This window comes from Plenodomus lingam, assembly GCF_022343315.1.
Source record: "Plenodomus lingam strain CAN1 chromosome Unknown contig_26, whole genome shotgun sequence".
Taxonomy (NCBI): domain Eukaryota; kingdom Fungi; phylum Ascomycota; class Dothideomycetes; order Pleosporales; family Leptosphaeriaceae; genus Plenodomus; species Plenodomus lingam.
In genome coordinates this window covers 1,453,691-1,474,684 of record NW_027093941.1, presented here as the reverse complement: position 1 = coordinate 1,474,684, position 20,994 = coordinate 1,453,691, and the positions used below count along the sequence as shown (strand labels likewise).

Here is a 20,994-nt window from a genome sequence, read left to right as displayed (position 1 = left end):
AGTCACAAGAAGAAAGATGGGTACATGGTAGCACACGCTCCCAGTACTACTTACTGTATGTCGCCCATGGAGCCAGGACCAGAATAGCGGGCCAGTGAGGAGAGACTACTCTATCTGGCGCTCGTATGGACTCTTGGAGTACTAAACAGTCCAAGTCAGCCCTATACTCTACACAGATGTACTACTGTTGTGCGTATAGCATATGCGACCCCGATGCAACCAGCTGCGCGTGTAGATCAGTACGATATTGGACCTCCGATCCCCCGTGTTCTGGGGGGCCAATCGCGTACATCACGTGACCTCGTCAAGCTTCAAATTTCGGCCATCCACCCGACCGCGCCTGCGGGTTCCCTGGGCCCCTGAACACTAGCAGCTCTGGACCGAACATCGAGCTGGAGCGGAGGCTTGAGCTTGTGCTTGTCTGCACTGCCACCAAAATACATTTCTTATATCACACCTGCCGTGTGGAGGCGCAGTTGCACTCACTGCCTACCCCATCCATCACCCCACCATGGATGACGTCCTGACGACCCAGTTTGACAGAGTGGAAAAGGCCTTGAGCTCACTGGTCGAGTCGATAGCCACCTACAACCCTTCCCCACAGGCTGCCCTCGACCTGGTAGCCGCTGATGACCATCTTGCGCATGGGCTGGATCAGCGTACGTGTCATTGGAATTCCTTGCGTGGACCTTTCATTTACAATAGCACAGTGGCCAGACACCAGGCCAATCATGCTCGCATTCAACTGCTGCGTGCCGAAGCGGAAGGCCTCGAAGAACAGCTAAAGTCCTCGGTCGAGAAGCTTGCGACCTTGCGCCACGACCTCTTCGACACACCAGCCACCATCTTCCCAGAGCACTCACGCCCTGTGCCCTTCGACGAACTCCTCCAATACGCTAGCAACATCTCGAAGCATACTGTACCGCCAACTTATCGCGAACGCGTCCCCGGCCCGGCTGGAAACCAGGACAAAGACAGGGAAGAGGCCAACTCAAGTGGTGCTTTGACAAATGGTGTGAATACACCGGCGATCCAGCCAGAGGTACCCGAGACCGCAGTAGCTCTTATAGAGGGCCAGAAAAACGACGAGTCTGCTGCAGGCGCCGCGCCGGAGATTACAGAAGAAGAAGCAGAGTGGTTGAAGAAACTCAACCAAAGCCAGTTGTCTTGGTACCCTTGGCCGAGCAACGACAAAATTCGCCAGAGTAGCCTTTACAAAATCCAAGCCTTTCGCGAGCAAAATTATGATCTCAACACATTCAGCATACCGGCCCATGAAGAGGCCAAGAGATTGAAGAGGCTGAAGAGGCTGCAGCAAGCACTCGGCCAAGGCTCACCCGAACCTCAGGCTGAGGAAGTGCAGCCAGGCATCGAAGCTGTTCAGACAATCAGAAGACCGGTGGCACAACCTACGAACATATTCGATGACATGGATGATGATTAGGAACATCTTTCAAGGCGGGAGTATGTGTATGCTGGGCCCGGCTACCATAGGCCTGCACTCCATGTCCTTCGTTTAGAGATATTTCTCGCCAGTATCCAAGAACCCAGGTGCTCGTAGACTTAGAATACAGAATCATATTGCTGCCCACCACGTACATATATCGTTTACTCTCATGCGTTGATGAACTGCGCTCGTCTGGTAGCAGGTCTTTCTCTCACTATAGGTGGCTACGTCGCTGCGTCGCAATGAGATAGGATATCAAGCTAAGTAGTCATGTCTAGATGGTTCAAACTGATAGTGGTGGTAGTCGCCACATTAAACACAGCTACTATACCGTACCTGGGAATAACATTAGGCACTCAATTGGAATGTATCGTGTAGAGAAAGCCTACGGGAGCTAAAGAGATCGACGGCAGGGGATCCGCATGGCTTAAGCGAAGAAGCTAGGACCTGTGCTAGCCTTCAAGTCTACACCTTCAAACCGCTTGAAGGGTTCGACACTCTTTTACATCATCCTAATCCTTTCTACAGCCATGTCCTTCTTCCAAACGCCAAGTGATGTCGAAACTCGTTTGTGTACAGCAGTTGATGCGGCTATTCGAGCGGAAAATGCCCAACAACTACAATCGATTGTACTTTTAGAACCTCCATTCCCAGCCGACCACCAGGAATTGATCATATCACTACAAAGGAACTACCCCGCAAACGACCCCAGGTCGGAGGACAGACTGAAGAATCTTGTCAAAAGAGTCGTGACAGAGACAAGTGAATCGCAGGACGCTGAAGGACGGCCCATCTCAGAATGGACTGCCATGATTACTTTCTTAGTCGGGTGGATGGTCACTCTAAGAGATATGGATGTTGACAATCTCGTACTTTTATTTCAGCAATTAAGTGATATTCTCCAGTAAGTAACTTGGCGGATTTGGACAACCATGAGGTCTATTCTGCGTAAACTGACATTCGTATAGACGCGGGGATCGGGCACTAGCTCATCCAACAAAAGGAATTTTGATGCTACCGACCATCATCAGCTATGCTCATATCTTTGCACGAGTTGCAGTCGGATTGGATAAGCAACCAGAGCTAATAGCGCATTTGATCGCCAACTCGGTAGATGAGGAAGGCCAACGAGAGTCTCTCCCCGAGAAAGCAGCCAACATCCTGAGACAAGCATTCACTACATGCTTAAATGACAAGAATGTAGCCCCACGAGGTATCAAGGACGGTAAACCCGACGGGAAAAAGGTTGGGATATACAAGATGGCGAACATCTGCCTGAAGATCCTCCTACAAGCCGACAAGCCCGAGAATTGCGACTTCATCTTCAACTTGATATCAAAAGGCTCACCACCAGTTGATATTTATCCTGCTGCAGATCGGGTCACTTATCTTTACTATCTTGGGCGGTGCCACTTCGCCAGCGGAAACTTCTATGGAGCGCAACTCGTCCTGGCCAAGGCTTACGAAGAGTGCCACTGCGATAATGCTTTCATTCAGCAGCGACGGAAGATTCTCGTCTACCTAGTTGGCGCCAACATCATCCTTGGTCGCTTCCCAGCAGACGTTTTGTACGAAAAACCAGAAGCTAGAGGCTTTCGCGAGATCTTCCGACCCATTACCAAGGCCATACGGCAGGGCGACCTAGAAACCTTTCGCCGCATCACCAGTCTCGACCTCACACATCCCAGCTGTGACTTTCTCATGCACTATCGCATGTTCTACCAGATTGGTAATTACTGCGAAGTCCTCGTCTGGCGATCCCTCATCCGCCGCGTATACCTCTTGACGGGCGCGCAAGGTGCAGGGATGCAAGCCGCCGCCGTAGTCGACCTCAACCACCTATTGCGAATCTTCCGCTTCCTAGAGGCCCGCGCGAGAATCAAGAATCCTGCACTCGCTGCCTCCGATCTAGGCCCCGGGCGCAGGGACATGGGCCATCTTTTCAATGACTACGCCAGCACCACCAAATCTACCTATGTCGACCCAGATTTTGTAGGCATGGAGGACGTCGAGCCGTGGAATGATGAGATGGATATCCTGGAAGTGGAAAGTATATGTGGGAGTCTAATTACGCAAGGCTATTTGAATGCTTATATCAGTCAGAGAGCGGAGAAGTTGGCCATCTCTGGGGCTAGAAGACCCCAGGATGGTGGGGCGTTGAGGGTGGGGTTCCCGAGTCCTTGGTCGGTGATTAAGAGCCGGAACAGTGAGGACGTGCTGGGGTGGGTCAAGGAATTTGGGCCGATGAGGCAGGGGGAGATTGTTCGGCTTTCGGGTGCAAGAGCGGCGGGGGAGTAGGGCTGAATCGGAGAATGCAGATGATACCCATGGATTCGGTGCTTGTGGGCATTTCCGAAAGATACCTCTTGCAAATCTTGCTCATCATGTATCTGAGATTTTTGTGTCAGGATTGCGACTGAGATTGGATGAAGAGTCTTGAAAATGTCAAGTAATCTTCCGTCTTGACTATCATAAGGTCTAAATGCAGACATAGTTATAGCCCCTAATGAATATTGTCGGTGGCTACAGACTTATTTCTAGCATCATGTGACATGTGTTGGTAGCTGCCTACTCTGTAGGTACTAAATGGAGCGACGCAAATGATTACAGGACATCGTAGCGTCCATGTAGGTACTGTGTATATTAGGGCAAACCGGCTCCATACAATAAGTAAAGGTTCTAAACAATGCATACAAATATGACTTAAGAGAAAGTTTGAGCAGTATTGCGCTCGCTTGATTTGGCTAACGTGAGGTGACTTATCTTGGTACAGTTGAGCCTTACTACCGGTAGTACCCCGCAATGCCCATCAACGTCACGACGTGGGGCATCAACTTCCTACCATTGAGCATTCCATATCTCCGTTAGTACTTCTTCTTTGCACTAGTAAACTTAACGAAACCATCAAGAGTATCACCTATTCAAGAGCAGGAAAGATTAAAAAAAAAACCCCCAGCAATGGCGCACCTCACACGAGAAGAAATACTCAAGTCTGGGGAAGTCGCTCCCGAATACAGAAAGGTGACCATATAAACCCATGGCCCCATTCGATGCAACATGCAAAGTAGAACCAAAACAGCCTCTCTAGAACATTCACCAACAAATATTCCAGGCTTTTGAAGCGCGTCCGTTGGATATTGCGAGAGCAGACTTCTTCGAGTCGCGTTCCGCACGAGCCGAACATCTTCAGAAGCTGCGCCATTTATACCCCATTCCTGGTCCCATTCCCGATGTCGTTAAAGAGACTATGCACACGGTGCCGATGCGTGATGGTGCGACCATCAATGTGCGTGTCTATCAACCCGTTGCCGGACCGCCAGAGGGTGGGAGTCCACTGATTATGATGTTTCATGAGGGAGGCTGGAGTATGGGCGATCTCACGGATGAAGATATGAATTGCCGGATGTTTACGAGGGATTTGGGTGCCGTTTGTGTGAATGTTGAATACCGGTGCGTGGTGCTCTGACTTGTATATTCCATCCCCTTCTTCCATACAACCACACAACACACCGTAGATCATGCTGACCCACACCACCCACCACCACAGTCTCGCACCTGAACACAAATTCCCCGTTGGCGTGAACGACTGCTGGGACGCGCTCAAATGGGCCATTGCCCATAGTTCCCAACTCCAGGCCACACCATCGCGCGGCCTCCTCGTCGGCGGCGCCTCAGCCGGTGGCCAGCTCGCCGCCGTCCTCGCCCTGCAATCCCGCGACGAGAAACTAGAACCGCCCATCACAGGTCAATATCTCTGCGTACCGGCAATCCTCCCGGACACCAATGTGCCCGCCGAAGTCGCACATTTATACCAGTCCCGCTCTACCAGCACAAACGATCCCGTACTCAAGGGCCTGCCCCCTGGCGCAATCGAGGCAGTCTACGGCCCGGAGCAGTTCTCGCCGTTGTGGGATCCGTATAACCACCCGCAAGGGCACAAGAATGTAGCAAAAGCGTTTTTCCAGGTCGGTGGCCTGGATCCGCTGCGCGATGAGGCGGTGCTGTATGACCGCAAGTTAAGGGAGAGTGGAGTATTGACGAGATTTGCCCTATATGACGGCTATGGTCATATGTTTTGGACTAATTATCCCGAGTTGGAGCAGAGTAAGAGGTTTGTTGAGGATACGTTGATGGGAGTTAGGTGGTTGCTTGAGAGGCCGTAGGGTGGAGATTGTACTGACGCATTGAAACGATCCCCCACTTGACTGAATCTGTAATGAGGAATGCTTGAATTTTTTAGGTCAAGAATGATGGTGTTGGACATCACTGTACGCTCAGTCACGGAACTGAAATGTGGAGCCAGTGTATACCGTTCACAACACCCCATCAACCACAGCTAGCTCACATCACCACGTCTCCCCGCCACCCCTTTAAATTCCTCCCCCAACCCTCCCTCAAAAAACTCCCCCTTACCCACCAGAACAAACGCCAAACCACCAAAACCAACAACCAAAAAACATTCCAAACCCCCTTCCCTACATCCCATCATACCACACTAACCAACCACCCCCAGTGCCCCGCCGCGTCCACTTTCCCCAAACACCAACTTCCCCTCCGGCGACCGCCTCACAGCCGCCAACCTCATCCTCGTCCCACCGGCTACTGCAACGGCGCCGCAGAGCGGTATCTGCCGCAGCCGGCGGAACCGGTGGCAGTGGCGAAATAGGTATGCGTGGGGGGATGCTGTGCGGCGGTATTAGTGATATGTTTGTGTAGACGTGCATAGGTAGTTGTGTGAAATCATGCAAGTATCACAGTGTTGAAATTGATATTTGCGCTTGCGTGTCTTGCGGTTGAGGAGGTGTTTGAAAAAGGGGGAGAATGAGGCTGAGGTGTTTATAACAGTGATTATATTTCTCCAAGACGGTGGATGGAAGATTCGAGTCTACTTATCCATATTAGAAAAAAAAAGGGGGCAAACAAAAACAACAAGCACAAAGGAACGCCGGTTGCACAAACGTAACCAACCAACCCAGGGTATAAATTAGCAAGAGAAGAAGAGACCAAGGTGTTTACGACCCAATGCCGATTTCATAGCCAATCAGGACTTCCGTTGATGCGCCTTCCCAGCCGCGATTGCCGCCCGTGGAAATCATGAAGCTGCACGTGGGGTCGAGGTAGAGCTGCGAGATGACGCCGGTGCGGTGACCGGGTACGATGAGAAAAGGGGTTGCGGCTGCACCCTTTGTGCCGGCGTCGGGCTGGGTGAGATCGTAGAGGCGGAGGATGTCGTAGGAGGCGCTGGGGTGGGAGTGAGTATGTGAGATGATAGAGAGGATAGGGTAGGGGGTTGGGGGGCTATTGAGAGTAATGGTGGGTGTAGTGCTTGTTACGTACCAGATGAGGTGCTTGCCGTTGGGCATGGCGCGTACTGCACTGACAGCACCGCTGACGCTTGGAAAGCGAAATGTGCGCCGTGGCTCCCTCAGCCCTTTGTGCAGACTGTACTCGTCCACTGTTCCATTTCTCCGGCCGGCATAGATGAAATTGCCATCGGGGGACCAGCAGGCATTCATACACCATGGCGGCGTGTTACGGGGCGGTGTGATGCGTGCGACTGGATTTGGTTGTCTGCGGTCCCAGATACGCAATGTACCGTCAATGGATGCGTCCATGAATGTTGTCTCAGAGGAAGCTGGTTGCTCCGTGTTTCCAGCTGACGTGTTTGTGGGCTCCATGGCTTCGTCGGCATGCGGTAGGCCGTCGACTGTCCCGCTTGCTTGCGATGGCGATTCCGATATACCGTTTGTCAAGGCTTGGGAGTTTGCTGCAGCTGATGTCTCTTTTGGGGCTTCGCCGGCTGAGTCTTGTGGTGCTTGGACGGGGCCACCCATGTCCATCATGTCGAGGTCGGCATTTGCGTCTTCGTCTGCTTGCTGTATGCCGTTCGCAATGGCGATTGAGAATTCGTCGTCGTCGTCGCCGAAGGATGGTAATGCAGATGATGGATTATTATCTTGGCCGTCACCAAAAAGAGAATCTTTATCGCCGAAGAGAGAATCGTCAGGGGAGCCTTGGGCATCGTCATTGCCAGTTTCATCTTTGGCTTGGGTTGGCTTCGCATCGACCCCGTTCGTGAGGCTGCCGTTGGGGCGTGGCCGTGCAGCATTGTTGGACGAAAAGGTGCCGTTTGAAAGGGGGAGGGTCTCGGTGTCCTGAGGAATGGGCAGAGTAGAGAGTGGCCGCTGCTCAATGGCTGAGATTTGCCCACCGCTAGTTTCGAACTTTCTCTTGACTTGGCCAGTGTTGAGGTCCCAGTCATTGATCGTCTTGTCCCAGCTGCCGCTTAATACCGAGGTTTCGTCTTGTGACAGTGTCAAGACCGACACAGCAGACGTATGCCCTTTGAGCGTGTGTATCCTTGTTCCTTCTTGGTGGCGCACAGACTGCAGATTGATTCCCCCAGATTCCAGACCTGAAAGTAGCCAGAGCGCCTGGTGATGCACGGCCAGGGAGTAGACTGGTGACAGGCTCTCTTGCGAGCCAGAGGGATCCTCATTCTCCCAGTACGATAATAATACCCCCGCTTTTGTCACTGAATCGACAAAGGGGTGGCGTTGGGCGACTGTCAGGGCAAGCTTGCCATTGGCGGTATCTACCCAGTTGAATTTCCTGATGTACCCATCCGCGCCTCCACTAAACACCCATCGCATATCCGGCGTGGCTGTAATGGAGTTGATGGAGGTGCTGTGTGGAGCGGCGATGGTGGGTATGATGTCGTAGACCGGCGCATTAAGGGCCTCCTGGCGCACGCTGGGACGGAATGGCAGGTTGCCCAGGACGCATGAGGCTGCTCGTGGGCTAGGGGATGTGAGCGTCACGTCGGGATTCGCGTTCGATTGACCAGATATATTGCCATTCGTCTGACTGTCGCGTCGCCGTTGTGAAGGACTGTCAGGCTCGTCACCGTCCTGTTCCCCATCTCCATCTCCATCCCCGTCTCCGTCTCCGTCTCCGTCTCCATCTCCGTCTTGGTCCTGGTCTTGGTCTTGATCCCCATCTTGGTCGTCATCGTCGTTGTCTCCATCCCCGTCGTCGTCATCGTTGTCCCCATCATCATTGTCATCGCCCTCATCATCATCGTCTACGTCCATGGCGTCTGCCTCGTCTGCCTCGTCCTCGTCTTCAGCGGAGCCTGTTGGGTGCCATTAGCACTGCAGCTGTTCCAAGCGCAGTCGAAGCACTTACTGGCGCCATTCTCAAAGTCGTCCTCCTCATTCATGCTGCTATATCCCTATTATCTTTGCATAAATCGGCAGCTATAAATTGAATATCCTGGCTGCGTAGATCCGGGGAAAGCCTTTCACATGCGTTGAAGTCGCGTTGTATTCGTAGTTACGCTCGGCTGCGCGTCATCTATTCGCGAACTACGGTACGGTACCGGTATGACCAGCCATCGCCGGGCCGATGTGCCGAAATCTGCTACTTCAACAACTACATTTCGCGACGACTATCAGCTCATACCATCAAATTTGAAATATCCTCTTAACCAGAACATTATACTTTTGAAAGATGAAGATCTTAATGGGATGAATAGCAAGGGCTAATTGGCCAATTTGCTCATTTCTTGTCGACCCACATCAACGAACTCGCATCATCTCATCTTTAGCTTTTGTAAGACAAAGACGAGTCAGCCCAATCCGACATAGCACCAATCCTATGTTGACTCACTTTTGACTGTATTGCTCTGTTCCACTACTATCGTGCAGTGTCAAATGCATTGAAGATTGGAATATCGATAAAGCCACAGATGTTTGGGACATTCGTTGAGGCAGTCAAACGCTGACAAGCCAATACCTAGACTTTCATGTGCCTGTCCCCCTTTTAGTGCCTCAGTATTGCAAAAGAATTTCCTCAACAACTAATAGGACAGTTCCAGTTGACATACATAGCCTTTAGGTCATCTGTTCGTCATCTGTTCAGGAGCACGAATTGCAGTGCATCAGTGGAACTTGACTTTCGAGTGGCAGCCCAAATGAGTCTCAGACATCCATAGTGTGTCTTTGCTCTGAGTACAGAATTCTGAGCTGTCAGCCCGACTTATAGTATGTCTTTGATCTGGGGACAAAGTTCCCACATGCCGAAACCGCATGTAAGCACGACAGCACGCACGCCATGCTGGAACAGTGCAGCTCAGCACCATACACACCACGTCTCCTATGCGTCCATTGCAGTTTGCTGATAGAAGTCTTTAACTATATAAAGTTTGGGTTAGCGCTTTCTGAGCGCACCTGCCTGAAGTGTTCTGTTTGCACACTGCAGATTACGTGATGGCTCAGGGCTTGTTGACAGACCGCCGGTGGAGACCGCCGGTACCGCCAACAGTGCCAACATGCCGACGGCACACTGCGTCTAGCACACACATTCTCATCAGATATTCTCTCCTTTCGTTCTTTTTACATTCAAACTTCGTTAAAACAATCATTGCGTGCGTGCATAAGCGGCAGGTTGCCTGCACCGCAAACATGACACGCAGCTCGCGCGGACGACCAAACAGGCCCAATCAACAGCGAGGTAATCGAAGCAACAGACCTCTTCGAGGAGATACAGTACAGCTGGACAATCCATTTGAAAGCCTGGAAAACCTTGGCCATGATGGTAAGTCTTATTCTGTCTCACTCAATCACCAATTGAGACACCCTTCCAAGTCAAGCGCAGATTTTCGTTCCGCATCAACATATTCTTCCCCACTCCGTCCCCACTGTTCTTCTTCATTCAATCATTTCCAAAGTTTCACTATGAATGGGTCTCAACGTCTCACAGATGGCGAGGTCAACGCCCACCTTCACGAGCGGTTCGGGTCAGGGAACATGATTCCACATGACGACATCCCTACTTCAGCAGGCCCACACGAGAACGATGATATTCAAAATTACTTCAAACTCGCAGAAAAAGAGGTTATTGGTGCTGGCGAATGGCTAGACAAACCTGAGATCCCAACGTCGTCCGAGATATTGCGTAAGCAGACCGGATTCCGCAGCATTGAGTCTGAAAACCTGATCGAGGTCGATGAAAACATCCAGCCACACAAGGTAGAAGGTCCTTACGAGAGAAATGAGCACTACCTTCGAACCAAGTACGAGCTGTTCCGTGAAGACGCTGTACGCCCGCTGCGTGAAACTATTGATGTGGTTCGTGCAGATCCATTCAAGGACGAGGCGGAGTATGGCAATAACAACATGGGCATCTACGATCCCGTTTACATCACCTCTTTAGTCTTCTCTCCCCGAGGATTGGCAACGCGGGTTGCATTTTCGCTCAGTCGTGTGAAGAAGCAAATTCGCTGGGAGCAGTCCAAGCGCCTCATCACTGGTACACTTGTCGCATTATCACCGATAGATGATGCTTTCCAAACACAGTGCGTACTCGCCACAGTTGCCGCCCGACCACTCTCAGCAATGGAGCAGAATCCACCTGAGATTGACCTCTTCTTCGCTCGGCCTGAGGAGCAGGAGATTGATCCAATGCGCAAATGGATCATGGTTGAGTGCCGCAGCAGTTTCTTCGAAGCGAGCCGACATACGTTGCTGGCTCTTCAACATATGATGCGAGAGCCGTTCCCGCTGTCCAAGTATCTTGTCAGCGTAGAGAAAGAGGTGGATGCGCCAGCATATGTACGGTACAATCCATACATGAACTTGAGCTCTCTCGTAAGCCTTGAGGAGAGTGCAGATTTCGAGAATGTCAACGTCTTGGAAACTTGGCCATCCGGCTCATCGCATTCGCTGGATAAATCTCAGGGCAAGGCACTGAAGCGAATGCTCACGAAAGAACTGGCTCTGGTACAAGGGCCGCCGGGAACTGGAAAGACTTTCGTCTCTATCGTGGCACTTCAGATTGCTCGCGACAACCTGCGTAAGGATGACTCGCCCATCATCGTCACGGCTCAGACTAATCACGCCCTTGATCAATTGCTTCGACACACAGCACAGTTCGAACCAAACTATATTCGACTGGGGGGAAGGAGCAAGGACAAGGAGATCAAGAAGCGTACTCTGTTTGAAGTCCGCTCGGGGTTGCCTCACCAAAAGCGGCCTGGTAGCAAGAAAGTTGTGGCCATGACAAGTTTAAAAAACCTCACTGCGAAGGCTCAGTTCTTGCTTGCACCCCTGGAAGCTAATAAGCCTCCTCTCGATCACAAACTCTTAGAGATGCTCGGGTTGATTACCAGGGAGCAAGCAGAATCCCTGGAGATGGAATCGCAATGCACTATGGGTATCTCATCAAACGAAAACCCTGGCCTTCTGATGGAGCAGTGGCTTGGTAGGTGTCTGGCTCCGTGTAACAGGCCGATAGGCCCTGATGATTACGATTGGGCATTTGAGGAAGAAGGTATGATTGATACGCATAGGACCTGTAGACACGCCTTCCAATGCTAACCTTCTGCAGATCTTGACGTCGAACAGCTCCAAGAACTTGAAGCAGAAGCTGTAGCCAAAGATGATGATGATCTAGAGGCTCTCCGCGGGCCCGTCACGCTACTGAGGGACAATTATATGGGAAGAGGAAGAGCGTTAACACAAAGTCAGATCCGGAAATTGTTGCGCACAGATGACTTGACTACCGTCGGGAATGATGAACGCGGCGCTATCTACAATCACTTCATGCGCGAAACCAAGAGGCTCGTGCTAGCCGAGATCCGCGAGATTGCAAAGAAGTATAGCAAGGTCGTCCAAGAGCGCAAGATCGGTCTGTGGGAAGAAGATGTACGTGTCTTACGCAAGGCGCGCATTATTGGGTGCACAACCACAGGCCTATCCAAGTATCGAGGACTACTTTCGGGTCTACGACCAAGAATCTGCCTGGTTGAAGAAGCGGCTGAAACGCTGGAGGCACCTGTGACGGCGGCATGCTTTCCAACCTTGGAACACCTGGTTCTTGTGGGTGATCATCAGCAGCTACGGCCTCATACACAAGTCAAAGAGTTTGAAGATGCTCCCTACTACCTCAACCTGTCCATGTTTGAGCGTCTAGTCTGGAATGATGTGGAGTTTGACACGCTTGCGAGGCAGCGACGTATGATCCCGGAGATCAGAAGGCTGCTATATCCCATATACGAGTCTACTTTGAAAGATCACGAAAGCGTCAAGGATGTCAGCAACCGCCCTCCAGTCGAAGGTATGGGCGGGAACAACTCTTTCTTCTTCTGCCATGAGTGGCCAGAGGATCGAGATGCAAACAAGTCCACATTCAACGAACGAGAGGCAGCCATGATTGTCGGCTACTTTGATTACTTGGTTCTGAACGGTGTAGACGCGGCAAAAATGTGAGTTCTACTACTGAAACCAATTGGGTAATTACTAAATTGACATAGCACGGTTTTGACATTTTACAACGGCCAGCGAAAGACAATTTTGCGCAAACTCAGGGAACATTCCAATCTCAGATCTTACGTGTCTGTAGTCAAAGTTGTGACTGTTGATTCTTATCAAGGTGAAGGTAAGTGTTGTGACAAGGGAAGCATGATTATGTGTTGATTTGAGTACAGAAAACGACATCGTGCTGCTCAGTCTTGTTCGATCGACTACGCGCAATCAAACCACCACGAGCCTTGTTCGATCATCAAAGCCCCACAAAATTGGATTTCTCTCTTCAGAGAACAGAGCATGCGTTGCACTCTCCCGAGCCAAGCGTGGATTCTACATCTTTGGAAATGCAGAGTTGCTCGCTTGTGAAAGCGGAACTTGGGCTGCGGTGATTGACATCATGTACGGAAACAAGAAGTTCAAAGTCGTTTCGGGACAGACCAGGCGAATTGGATATCAATTCCCACTTCAATGCTCTGTCCATGGCCGCAAGATCTGGGTTGAGGAACCTGGAGACTGGGAGCTTCTCCATGGTGGTTGTGACATCAGATGTACCGGAGTTCTGCCATGTCAGCATCGATGTCCTTACATGTGCCATCCGTGAGTTGCGGCCAATAATGTGTTCTGTACAGATATTGACAAATTCCTAGCTTTGAACATGATCGTGTCAACTGCACACAGCAATGCTCAAGACGCATCGAAGCTTGCGGTCACGCATGTGTCGGTATGTACTCGCCGGTTGGTTGCTCAGCTTATTGTGGCCATACTAATGTTCCTTAGAATTGTGCTGTGATTCTTGCAAATGTCGTACTTGCGAACGTCGCACCAACGGCGTCAAGTCAATGTTGAAACCCTCGATCCATGGAGCTTCTGCATTTCAGACATCTTCATCTCGGGCGCCGCCATCGCGTACCCAACCATCCCGCACGCATGCATCGGCTGTCAACAGTTCAAGGAATTCAAGGGGCCCTACTACAGCCAGCTATGTGCAAGGATCTGACAGTACCACAGAGCAGTGGGAAGCTTACGCAAATGGAGGTGTGGTAATGGATGACGCTCGGGCAATGGCGCTGAGGTTAGAGGAGGATGCCAAATATACGCAAGCTCTTCGCACTTCCACACCGGTACATAATACAGTCTGTCCAACAGGACAGCCCGCTCCGTCAGTCAATAGACTGGTCGACATATCGCCCGAGAAAAAGGTTACATCCAAGAACACAGATTTGCTTGTGGATCTAGATCTTGATACCGAACCTTTGCCCGGACGCCAGCGTTATGCGGATACATTACCCATCAGGTCTTCTGGACATGGGGCTAGTGGAAGCGTAAACTTCAATCTTCTGGATTAGCTGGGGTAAGTAGGCGTCCTTTGGTGAAGTCAGGCAGTGTAGTGATATGTAAAGAGAGAATGCACCGGGCATTCTGTGTAGGAGTATGATGGGACTTGGAACTTTTGATTATCGGTTGCGGGCCATGCACTCAGCATGTGGCCAACAGAGACGAATGATGTAGCTACTGAAAACTCCAGCAAGAGGCAACATGCCCGGGGTATACAGCTTAACAATGGAAAATCCCACACAAACCCTGTCTCTTCCTCTGACCACCCATTAGTCCTTCCTAGCATTATCCATCTTGACCTCAAAAACCTCACCAGCCAACTTCGCAACGTCGCCGCCCAGCTCTGCCAGCCCAGCCTTGATATTCTGCAACGTCTCCGGCCTCAGATTACCCGCTTTCGAGTAAAAGTCCACGCCCGCAGGTGTGAACAAGGTCTTTGCAAAATAAGTAACCGCCCACCCATTCCCCCCTTCCTCATCTCCATAGCCCAAGATCTCCCACTTACTACTTGCAATCATCAGCCAGCCCTTTCCGCGCCAATTATAACCCAAGTACGCTTTCTCGCCCTGCTGAGCATCATTGGCAGCAGCAGTGGTAGTATTCGTAGATGTCGCAACGTTGGGATCATGATTAGGATCGTACACATTAAACGGCTTATCAACGCCGTGAATTGATTTGATTGTGTCTGAGGTGAGGGATTGGTATGTGACTACATCGTCTATCTTTGCGGGGGTGGTGCCGGTCAATGGCGTGTAGCTTATCTGGACGTTGCGGGCCTTTTTCCACATGGGAAGGGTGGAGTGGGTTACGTGCCAGGTGCCTGAGAGCCATTGGAGGGTTGGTGGGGGGATTTGGGCAGGCGTGGTGCCGGGTTTGGGTTGCAGAGTAGAGGGGAGGCGGAGGTGGACGGGAGTTGCCATTGTGTTGTGGGGAAGAGGTTAATGGCTTGGTAGCGAAGTTGGTTTCGCTTGGCAGGATGTACCGTACAGTCCCGAATGGATTTAACGTGAGTCGTGTGTATTGCGTAAACTGTATGATGATGAATCCAATGTGTTGTAGAAGGTGGAGCGGGGACGCGCGGAGGGGAGGACTACCGGGAGAGTTGTGAGCATGGAGGCTGGAAGGAGTTGAGAGGGAGAGGCGGGATGTGGCTGTGAATAGGGGTGGCTGGGGGAAAAGGCAGGCAAAGCATCTGCGATGGGCAAATGGGAAGTATTGATCTGATTACTGTGATTGTAACACCTTGGGCCACACTAAGAATCATGGGTATTGTATGCAAATGGAACCCGAGAAGTGATTGTTGTCCCGACAGGGGAGGATTACGTAATCATAGGGCTGAAGGCTCAATAGAGGATTGCGCTACTGGGCGGAGGCTACGCAAGCCTCCGCCCCGCCAAGCCGCCACTCCCAAAGCAATCTAGTGCCAGGGTCCTGTCAGACGCTTTGATTGACATCACCAGAACAGCCGACCGCCTGTCTCTCCCAACCCTCCCAACCACACATACTGCAGATTGCAGATCACCGCCTGACAAACTTTGCCGCGTGCAAACAGCAAAAGCACATGGCCTTAGCAACGGTTCCGTGACCAGCCGCTCGATCTGCCATTTGGCGCAACACAGCATGCTGCATCCCGGGTTTCGTAATCATGTCTCGGCAAGCCAACCGAGCACCACTGACGAGGCCTGAAACCCTCTTTGGCGGCTGTGCAGTGGTAAATCAGGACGGTTGGCAATACAGGCTCCACTTTATCGACACTGGGACCGCGTACGCTGCCCTGCCATCTTGGTGCAAGTATTACGAATGTAGCCGTGCTTGGAGTGGGCATGGTGTCGGATGTGAGACACAGAGTGTGCGTGTGCTTAGTCCTCGTGGTCCTCGTACGGAATTTTTTGACATGCTGGTTTGTCCCCTTGCTAGATCCCGTATCGTATCGATAACATGGCGAGCTTACTGGTGCCTCGAAGATCACAAGGCATGGCTATGCAGCTTTAGCCAGGACATATCCGGTATCATAAGGGGATTAGCAAAGGTGCAAACTGATGTGCAAAAGTCCTGCAAGCATGGAGGCGCAGTGGATTGTTTGCTATGTATATGAATGATGCATGCCTCCGGCTCTGGTGGCGTTCAGAAAACCATTCCACACTCTTAGCTACATTACCATTTATTTTCCGAGATTTCTTTGTGAAACTCAAAGGTTAGGATTCCTTGATATTGACTTTGAGCTGGTGGACACGACTAGTCGTATCACTACTTAAGACTATCGAGACGATCACCAGTAGCTATCTGAATCGACGGGATAGCTTCTGTACACACGATTTGCGACTTCACATAGCCACTTTGCAATGTTCCCACGAACGATTCTGAAGGCGACAGCGCTGCTCCCCTTGCTCTACAACCCCGCCTCCGCACAGAACGCCTGCAACAACTCTCCATCACTATGCAGTAGAGCGTACAACAACATCACACACCTTGGCGCTCATAACTCGGCCTTCCTGCGAGACGAATCCACGTCCTTTTCGATATCCGGCAACCACTACTACAACACAACTGTACAGCTAGAAGCAGGTGTACGCTTACTGTCCGCACAAGTCCATCAGACCAATGACAGTGGGGCGGAAGCGTGGCATCTCTGCCACAGCAGTTGCACGCTGCTCGATGCCGGAAGTCTAGAGGGTTGGCTCCGCGAGATCAAAACCTGGATGGACGCGAATCCTAACGACGTCGTCACCATCCTCCTCGTCAACGCAGATGACGCCTCAGCCGCTGACCTAGGCCCCCAATTCAGCGCATCCGGCATCGACACCTACGCCTACACCCCACCCTCTCCTACTACCATTCCCACCACATGGCCAACCCTCGACTCCCTCATCGGCAACAACACCCGCCTCATCACCTTCATCGCCACCCTTAACCAGCCCTCGCCACAATACCCCTACCTCCTCGACCAATACGCCTTCACGTTTGAAAACAACTTTGAAAACATCAACCCCTCCAACTACTCGTGCAATCCCAGCCGCCCCGATTTCCTCGCCGACCCGGCCTCTGCCCTCCAGTCCAACCGCATGTTCGTGATGAACCACTTCCTGTACGAGACCCAGATCCTCGGTATCCAGACCCCCAACGCAACCTATGCCAACGTCACGAATGCACAGACGGGCTTTGGCAGCTTGGGCGAGAGCGTGCGCGAGTGCACAGGTGTCTATGGCAAGCCGCCTAGCTTCGTCATGGTCGACTTCTTCAACATGGGTCCTGCGATTGCGAGCGTGGATGATGCGAATGGCGTGCGGGATGTTACGGGCAGGAGACAGCTGAGTACGGAGGCGGTGACGCCGGGGAGCCCGGGGACGAGTGGCGTTGGGAGGGAAAGGGGGAGTCTGTTTGCCGTGGTTGTGGCCGTGGTTGTGGCTGTTGCTTTTGGGGCGTGAGGAGTGGGGTTGATGGTATGATGGCATGATGGCTATTACGCTTTTTTTTAGCTGGTTTCTCTGTTATCTCATTGCATGGCGATGGAGTTTTGGAATGGATTGGGACTGGGAAAAGCGAGAAGTGCTCTTGCTGGTATGCCATTTTTTTTTAATGGAATGATAGATCATGATTGCAATCAATACCCTTTGCGCTTCTATTCCACTGAATAAGTATATGCGATTCTGTGGTCATCTTGAGTGCGATTCCATCAGCATACATTGCTCGCACTCAATCTACTGAATTCAGTACATCGATTGATTCAACATCACACAATATCACTAAGAATTCTGCCTGGCAAAACAAACCATTCTCAACAACGACACTCAAAGCCTATTCCTGGTATCATCCCTGTTATACAACCCATCAATGGCATTTCCACCTCCACAACGCCCCCCCAAAAAACGCCAGATCCCAAACCCGCTCCCTGGTCTCATTTCTCCGCACGCCCAAACGCCGACAGATGATCGAATACGAAGAAAATGCAGCAGCAACGACGACGACAACAAAATCGAAAATCGAAAATCGAAACGAAAAAAACACGCTTACATCCGACTAACCTGCACCGGCACCCCAGGATGCATATTCAGAAGATATTGCGGCCCGGGCATGGCACCACCACCATACACCACCGCACCAGCCGTGCCCCTCGCACCCCTACCCCCCCTCTCCCCATACCCCGCGTACGCCTGTGGAACTGGCGTTGTAGAAACGGAGCTCACGCTGCCGGACTCCATTTTCGTCAGCATCCACTCTGCGTCACTACCATGTGAGGCTGGCAATTGTGCTCGAGCAGCCGCGCGAGTGCGTGAATAGGCAGAGCCGCGCCTGCGGATGCAGTGGGTGAGCAGGATGCAGAAGGTGGTGACGAGGAGGGCGAGGGCGGTGTAGGCGAGGATGATGGGGCGGGATTGCATGGCGAGGTGGAGGCCCAGACCGGCGGTTAGGATGAGGGTGGTTAGGGAGAGGGTGGAGAGGGGGGAGTGAAGAGAGGGGAGTTTGGGGTGGAGGGTTGAGAGGTGGGGGAGGGGGAGGAGGGAGAGTAGGGTTAGAGGGAGGAGGGATATGTATGCGAGGATTTGGTGGGGGCTTGTGTGGGATCTTGACTGGCGGGGGGTTGCGTTAGTTGCTGTGTGTGTATATGTGTGGTCTGGTGAGGGAGGGGGACTGAGGTGGGAGAGAAAACAAAGGGGGAACACTCACGCGGTTGTACTGCGCACTCGTCGCGATCCCCAGCGCATACGCAATGGTCAAACAAACCAGAATCAGCACACTCACACCCCGATGGATTCTAATATTCTTGAAGAACCCGGCGACAATGAGGTTGAGAGGCCACAGCACAAACAAGGCAACACACCCGACAACCGCATGGGCAAGCTTCTTCGCATCAGAATCCCTCGTCATGCCCCGCGTAACAGCAACGCCATTCTGCGCCTTGCTCTGCGCCGGGACACCGCCTGTCCCCGTAGCGGCCAGCATGTCCATGGTGAAGGTGCCGTAGCGGATGTGGCGCTTGAGATGGGCATGTGGGGAATCGGATTGCAGTCTGTTTCCTGGGCCGAAGGCGTAGATGATGGGTTGGGCCTGGGAGGCTGTGTCGAGGAAGCCATTGGGCCAGACGCGGCAGTTGCGGCAGCGGGCGGCGAGGAGGAGCTGGGAGTCGTTGATTTGGGTGCCGGGGAGGATGTCGAGGGTTACGGTGGGGGTGAAGGATGGCTCTGTGTTTGAGTAGCCGAGACGGGGGGATATAGTTACGTCTGCAGGTTTATGTTCGATGAATGATGGACTTTTTCTTGTTTTCTCGTGGGGTTCCTGGTGGACGACTTACTGTCACCCTTTGCATTGGGATACATGATGAACATGAGACTATTTTCCATCTTCTCCCCAAACCCGAACCCGACCCACGAGTATGCAGGACTAGACAAGTACAAGAACACATCACTCGAGTCATTCGCAATGTTGACCGAGAACTGTGTTCCTGTTTCCTCAAGCCAGAACGTCGATGCTGATACTGGCGCTATGGTGGAGTTTTGAGCCGCAACAAGTGGTGAGAGGACTGTATGGTTATTGCGTTAGCACAACGTCGTCGTCTGGATTGTTACCGGCACCCTCGTAAGCGCAGTAATACGACATTGGTGTACCTGAGAAGAAACTTACCCGCAACCACCCCGAGCAGCCCCCAAACCCTCGCGCAAAATCCCAGCATATCCCACCTATTCCCAGAAACCATGCACTCGACCAGTCAAGCTGCGTCCTCGAAAAGCGTCGAAGCCCCGCCTTCGCAACAACCAAAAAACTCGCTTTCGGTATAGGTATAGCAGTAGCAGCCGTGAACCAGGTTAGATGGGCCGTAGACCGTAGACTGTATGGTAGCCAGACAAATGCATCCAACCACACAAGCCAGCAAGAAAGAAGCTCAAGGACGTTAACGCAAGTAACCGCTACCATACAGCAGCACACCCTGACCAAGAAGAACAAAAGTAAAAGAACCACAAACTCAGCAACACCTCCCAAGTCCAGCTCAGTCCAGCAATCAATTCTCCCTCGTGCCACAAATCAATAATTCATCTCGGTATCACAGAACCGCACCCCTCACACCCTTATAACGCAACCTACCCTATGTACCTCCCCACACAACACACACACACACACACAAACTTAAACGCCCTCGCATTCGCATCCTCATGAAACAAAACACCTTGCCCCCCCTCTCCCTCACTCCCCAGCGCTTCGACACCCAAACCAAGCGCCCACATCCCCCTTGCCCTCTGCACGCGCGCGCGCATCCTTGCATAGATAGGGTACCTACCATGGTAAACTTAGCTGGCAGTTGCAGCTGACACGCAGCAGCCGGGGCGCGCAAGCAGCAGCACCGCGACTCATTCCTCTCCTCTGTCCACAGCCCAGCCCAGCCCAGCCCAGCACATCCAAGACAAGCCACACCCATACAGTGAGTGCTGGAACGCGCGCAGTGGCGACCAATAGGGGACGCTGTGTAAAAGGAAAATGGTTGCTGGGTGGTACTTGTGGCGCTTAGTTTCCAGGCCGAGGATTTTGTGTTTCAGGTGTTTGGGGCGAGACTGATGGGGTGCGGGGTCTGAGGGGGTTTGGATGTGGGATGGCGTGCTAGGAAGAGGGGCCGGTACGGTAGGAGGAAGTGGTAATTTTGCTGCCATGTACGGTATGTGATGCGCCATGATTTAGTGAGGCTGGGCGGTAGATGCAGTGGAGTGGGAATGAATGTGGAGGGGTGTGATGTGGGATATTTGCCGGCTGTGAAAATGATGGCGCTGATGTGAGGTGAAGCGAGGGGTGGGTTGCAGCGTGGCAATGCTTTGCATCAGCGGGTTGCTAATAATAAGACATGCGGTACTCTTACCTACATAGTACATGGTACTGGTACCTGTTGCTGCCATAGTATACTTGCTGACACTGCCAGCC

General features: G+C 52.0%; 12 protein-coding genes across 12 annotated transcripts; 7 read left to right on the top strand and 5 right to left on the bottom strand.

The window, feature by feature from the left end:
- Window positions 1–511: 511 nt before the first annotated feature.
- Window positions 512–1,444, top strand: IAQ61_006756 (uncharacterized protein; the record flags this gene model as incomplete). Its single annotated transcript, XM_003845599.2, has 1 exon — window positions 512–1,444. One exon carries the CDS (start codon window positions 512–514, stop codon window positions 1,442–1,444), a length of 933 nt encoding a protein of 310 aa, XP_003845647.2.
- Window positions 1,445–1,859: 415 nt separating this feature from the next.
- Window positions 1,860–3,949, top strand: IAQ61_006755 (uncharacterized protein). The gene is made up of 2 exons (XM_003845598.2): window positions 1,860–2,351; window positions 2,416–3,949. Exons 1-2 carry the CDS (start codon window positions 1,978–1,980, stop codon window positions 3,743–3,745), a joined length of 1,704 nt encoding a protein of 567 aa, XP_003845646.1. The 5' UTR covers window positions 1,860–1,977; the 3' UTR covers window positions 3,746–3,949.
- Window positions 3,950–4,405: 456 nt separating this feature from the next.
- Window positions 4,406–5,610, top strand: IAQ61_006754 (uncharacterized protein; the record flags this gene model as incomplete). Its single annotated transcript, XM_003845597.2, has 3 exons — window positions 4,406–4,468; window positions 4,560–4,897; window positions 4,995–5,610. 3 exons carry the CDS (start codon window positions 4,406–4,408, stop codon window positions 5,608–5,610), a joined length of 1,017 nt encoding a protein of 338 aa, XP_003845645.2.
- Window positions 5,611–5,873: 263 nt separating this feature from the next.
- On the bottom strand, window positions 5,874–8,937 carry IAQ61_006753 (uncharacterized protein). Its single transcript, XM_003845596.2, has 3 exons — window positions 8,636–8,937; window positions 6,785–8,582; window positions 5,874–6,688 (listed from the first exon to the last, which is right to left on the bottom strand). The coding sequence occupies exons 1-3, from the start codon at window positions 8,667–8,669 to the stop codon at window positions 6,460–6,462; spliced, it is 2,061 nt and encodes a 686-aa protein (XP_003845644.2). The 5' UTR covers window positions 8,670–8,937; the 3' UTR covers window positions 5,874–6,459.
- Window positions 8,938–9,562: 625 nt separating this feature from the next.
- On the top strand, window positions 9,563–12,717 carry IAQ61_006752 (uncharacterized protein; the record flags this gene model as incomplete). The annotated part of the gene is made up of 3 exons (XM_066097304.1): window positions 9,563–9,599; window positions 9,998–11,803; window positions 11,876–12,717. The coding sequence occupies 3 exons, from the start codon at window positions 9,563–9,565 to the stop codon at window positions 12,715–12,717; spliced, it is 2,685 nt and encodes an 894-aa protein (XP_065952781.1).
- A 322-nt stretch (window positions 12,718–13,039) lies between these two features.
- On the bottom strand, window positions 13,040–13,351 carry IAQ61_006751 (uncharacterized protein; the record flags this gene model as incomplete). Its single annotated transcript, XM_066097303.1, has 1 exon — window positions 13,040–13,351. The coding sequence occupies one exon, from the start codon at window positions 13,349–13,351 to the stop codon at window positions 13,040–13,042; it is 312 nt and encodes a 103-aa protein (XP_065952780.1).
- A 244-nt stretch (window positions 13,352–13,595) lies between these two features.
- IAQ61_006750 (uncharacterized protein) lies at window positions 13,596–14,102 on the top strand (the record flags this gene model as incomplete). The annotated part of the gene is made up of 1 exon (XM_066097302.1): window positions 13,596–14,102. The coding sequence occupies one exon, from the start codon at window positions 13,596–13,598 to the stop codon at window positions 14,100–14,102; it is 507 nt and encodes a 168-aa protein (XP_065952779.1).
- A 258-nt stretch (window positions 14,103–14,360) lies between these two features.
- IAQ61_006749 (uncharacterized protein) lies at window positions 14,361–15,011 on the bottom strand (the record flags this gene model as incomplete). The annotated part of the gene is made up of 1 exon (XM_003845594.1): window positions 14,361–15,011. One exon carries the CDS (start codon window positions 15,009–15,011, stop codon window positions 14,361–14,363), a length of 651 nt encoding a protein of 216 aa, XP_003845642.1.
- A 647-nt stretch (window positions 15,012–15,658) lies between these two features.
- On the bottom strand, window positions 15,659–15,916 carry IAQ61_006748 (uncharacterized protein; the record flags this gene model as incomplete). Its single annotated transcript, XM_066097301.1, has 1 exon — window positions 15,659–15,916. One exon carries the CDS (start codon window positions 15,914–15,916, stop codon window positions 15,659–15,661), a length of 258 nt encoding a protein of 85 aa, XP_065952778.1.
- A 517-nt stretch (window positions 15,917–16,433) lies between these two features.
- Window positions 16,434–17,516, top strand: IAQ61_006747 (uncharacterized protein; the record flags this gene model as incomplete). Its single annotated transcript, XM_003845593.1, has 1 exon — window positions 16,434–17,516. One exon carries the CDS (start codon window positions 16,434–16,436, stop codon window positions 17,514–17,516), a length of 1,083 nt encoding a protein of 360 aa, XP_003845641.1.
- Window positions 17,517–18,098: 582 nt separating this feature from the next.
- IAQ61_006746 (uncharacterized protein) lies at window positions 18,099–19,406 on the bottom strand (the record flags this gene model as incomplete). Its single annotated transcript, XM_003845592.2, has 3 exons — window positions 18,099–18,659; window positions 18,757–19,310; window positions 19,382–19,406. The coding sequence occupies 3 exons, from the start codon at window positions 19,404–19,406 to the stop codon at window positions 18,099–18,101; spliced, it is 1,140 nt and encodes a 379-aa protein (XP_003845640.2).
- A 1-nt stretch (window position 19,407) lies between these two features.
- IAQ61_006745 (uncharacterized protein) lies at window positions 19,408–19,587 on the top strand (the record flags this gene model as incomplete). Its single annotated transcript, XM_066097300.1, has 1 exon — window positions 19,408–19,587. The coding sequence occupies one exon, from the start codon at window positions 19,408–19,410 to the stop codon at window positions 19,585–19,587; it is 180 nt and encodes a 59-aa protein (XP_065952777.1).
- Window positions 19,588–20,994: the final 1,407 nt, after the last annotated feature.

Coding starts and splice junctions, on each gene's coding strand:
- IAQ61_006755 (XM_003845598.2), top strand. CDS start 1,978: ATGTCCTTCTTCCAAACGCCAAGTGATGTCGAAACTCGTTTGTGTACA. Junction 2,352..2,415: donor CAATTAAGTGATATTCTCCA/GTAAGTAACTTG, acceptor ACATTCGTATAG/ACGCGGGGATCGGGCACTAG.
- IAQ61_006753 (XM_003845596.2), bottom strand. CDS start 8,669: ATGAATGAGGAGGACGACTTTGAGAATGGCGCCA. Junction 8,583..8,635: donor CGACTTTGAGAATGGCGCCA/GTAAGTGCTTCG, acceptor GGCACCCAACAG/GCTCCGCTGAAGACGAGGAC. Junction 6,689..6,784: donor AACGGCAAGCACCTCATCTG/GTACGTAACAAG, acceptor CTCCCACCCCAG/CGCCTCCTACGACATCCTCC.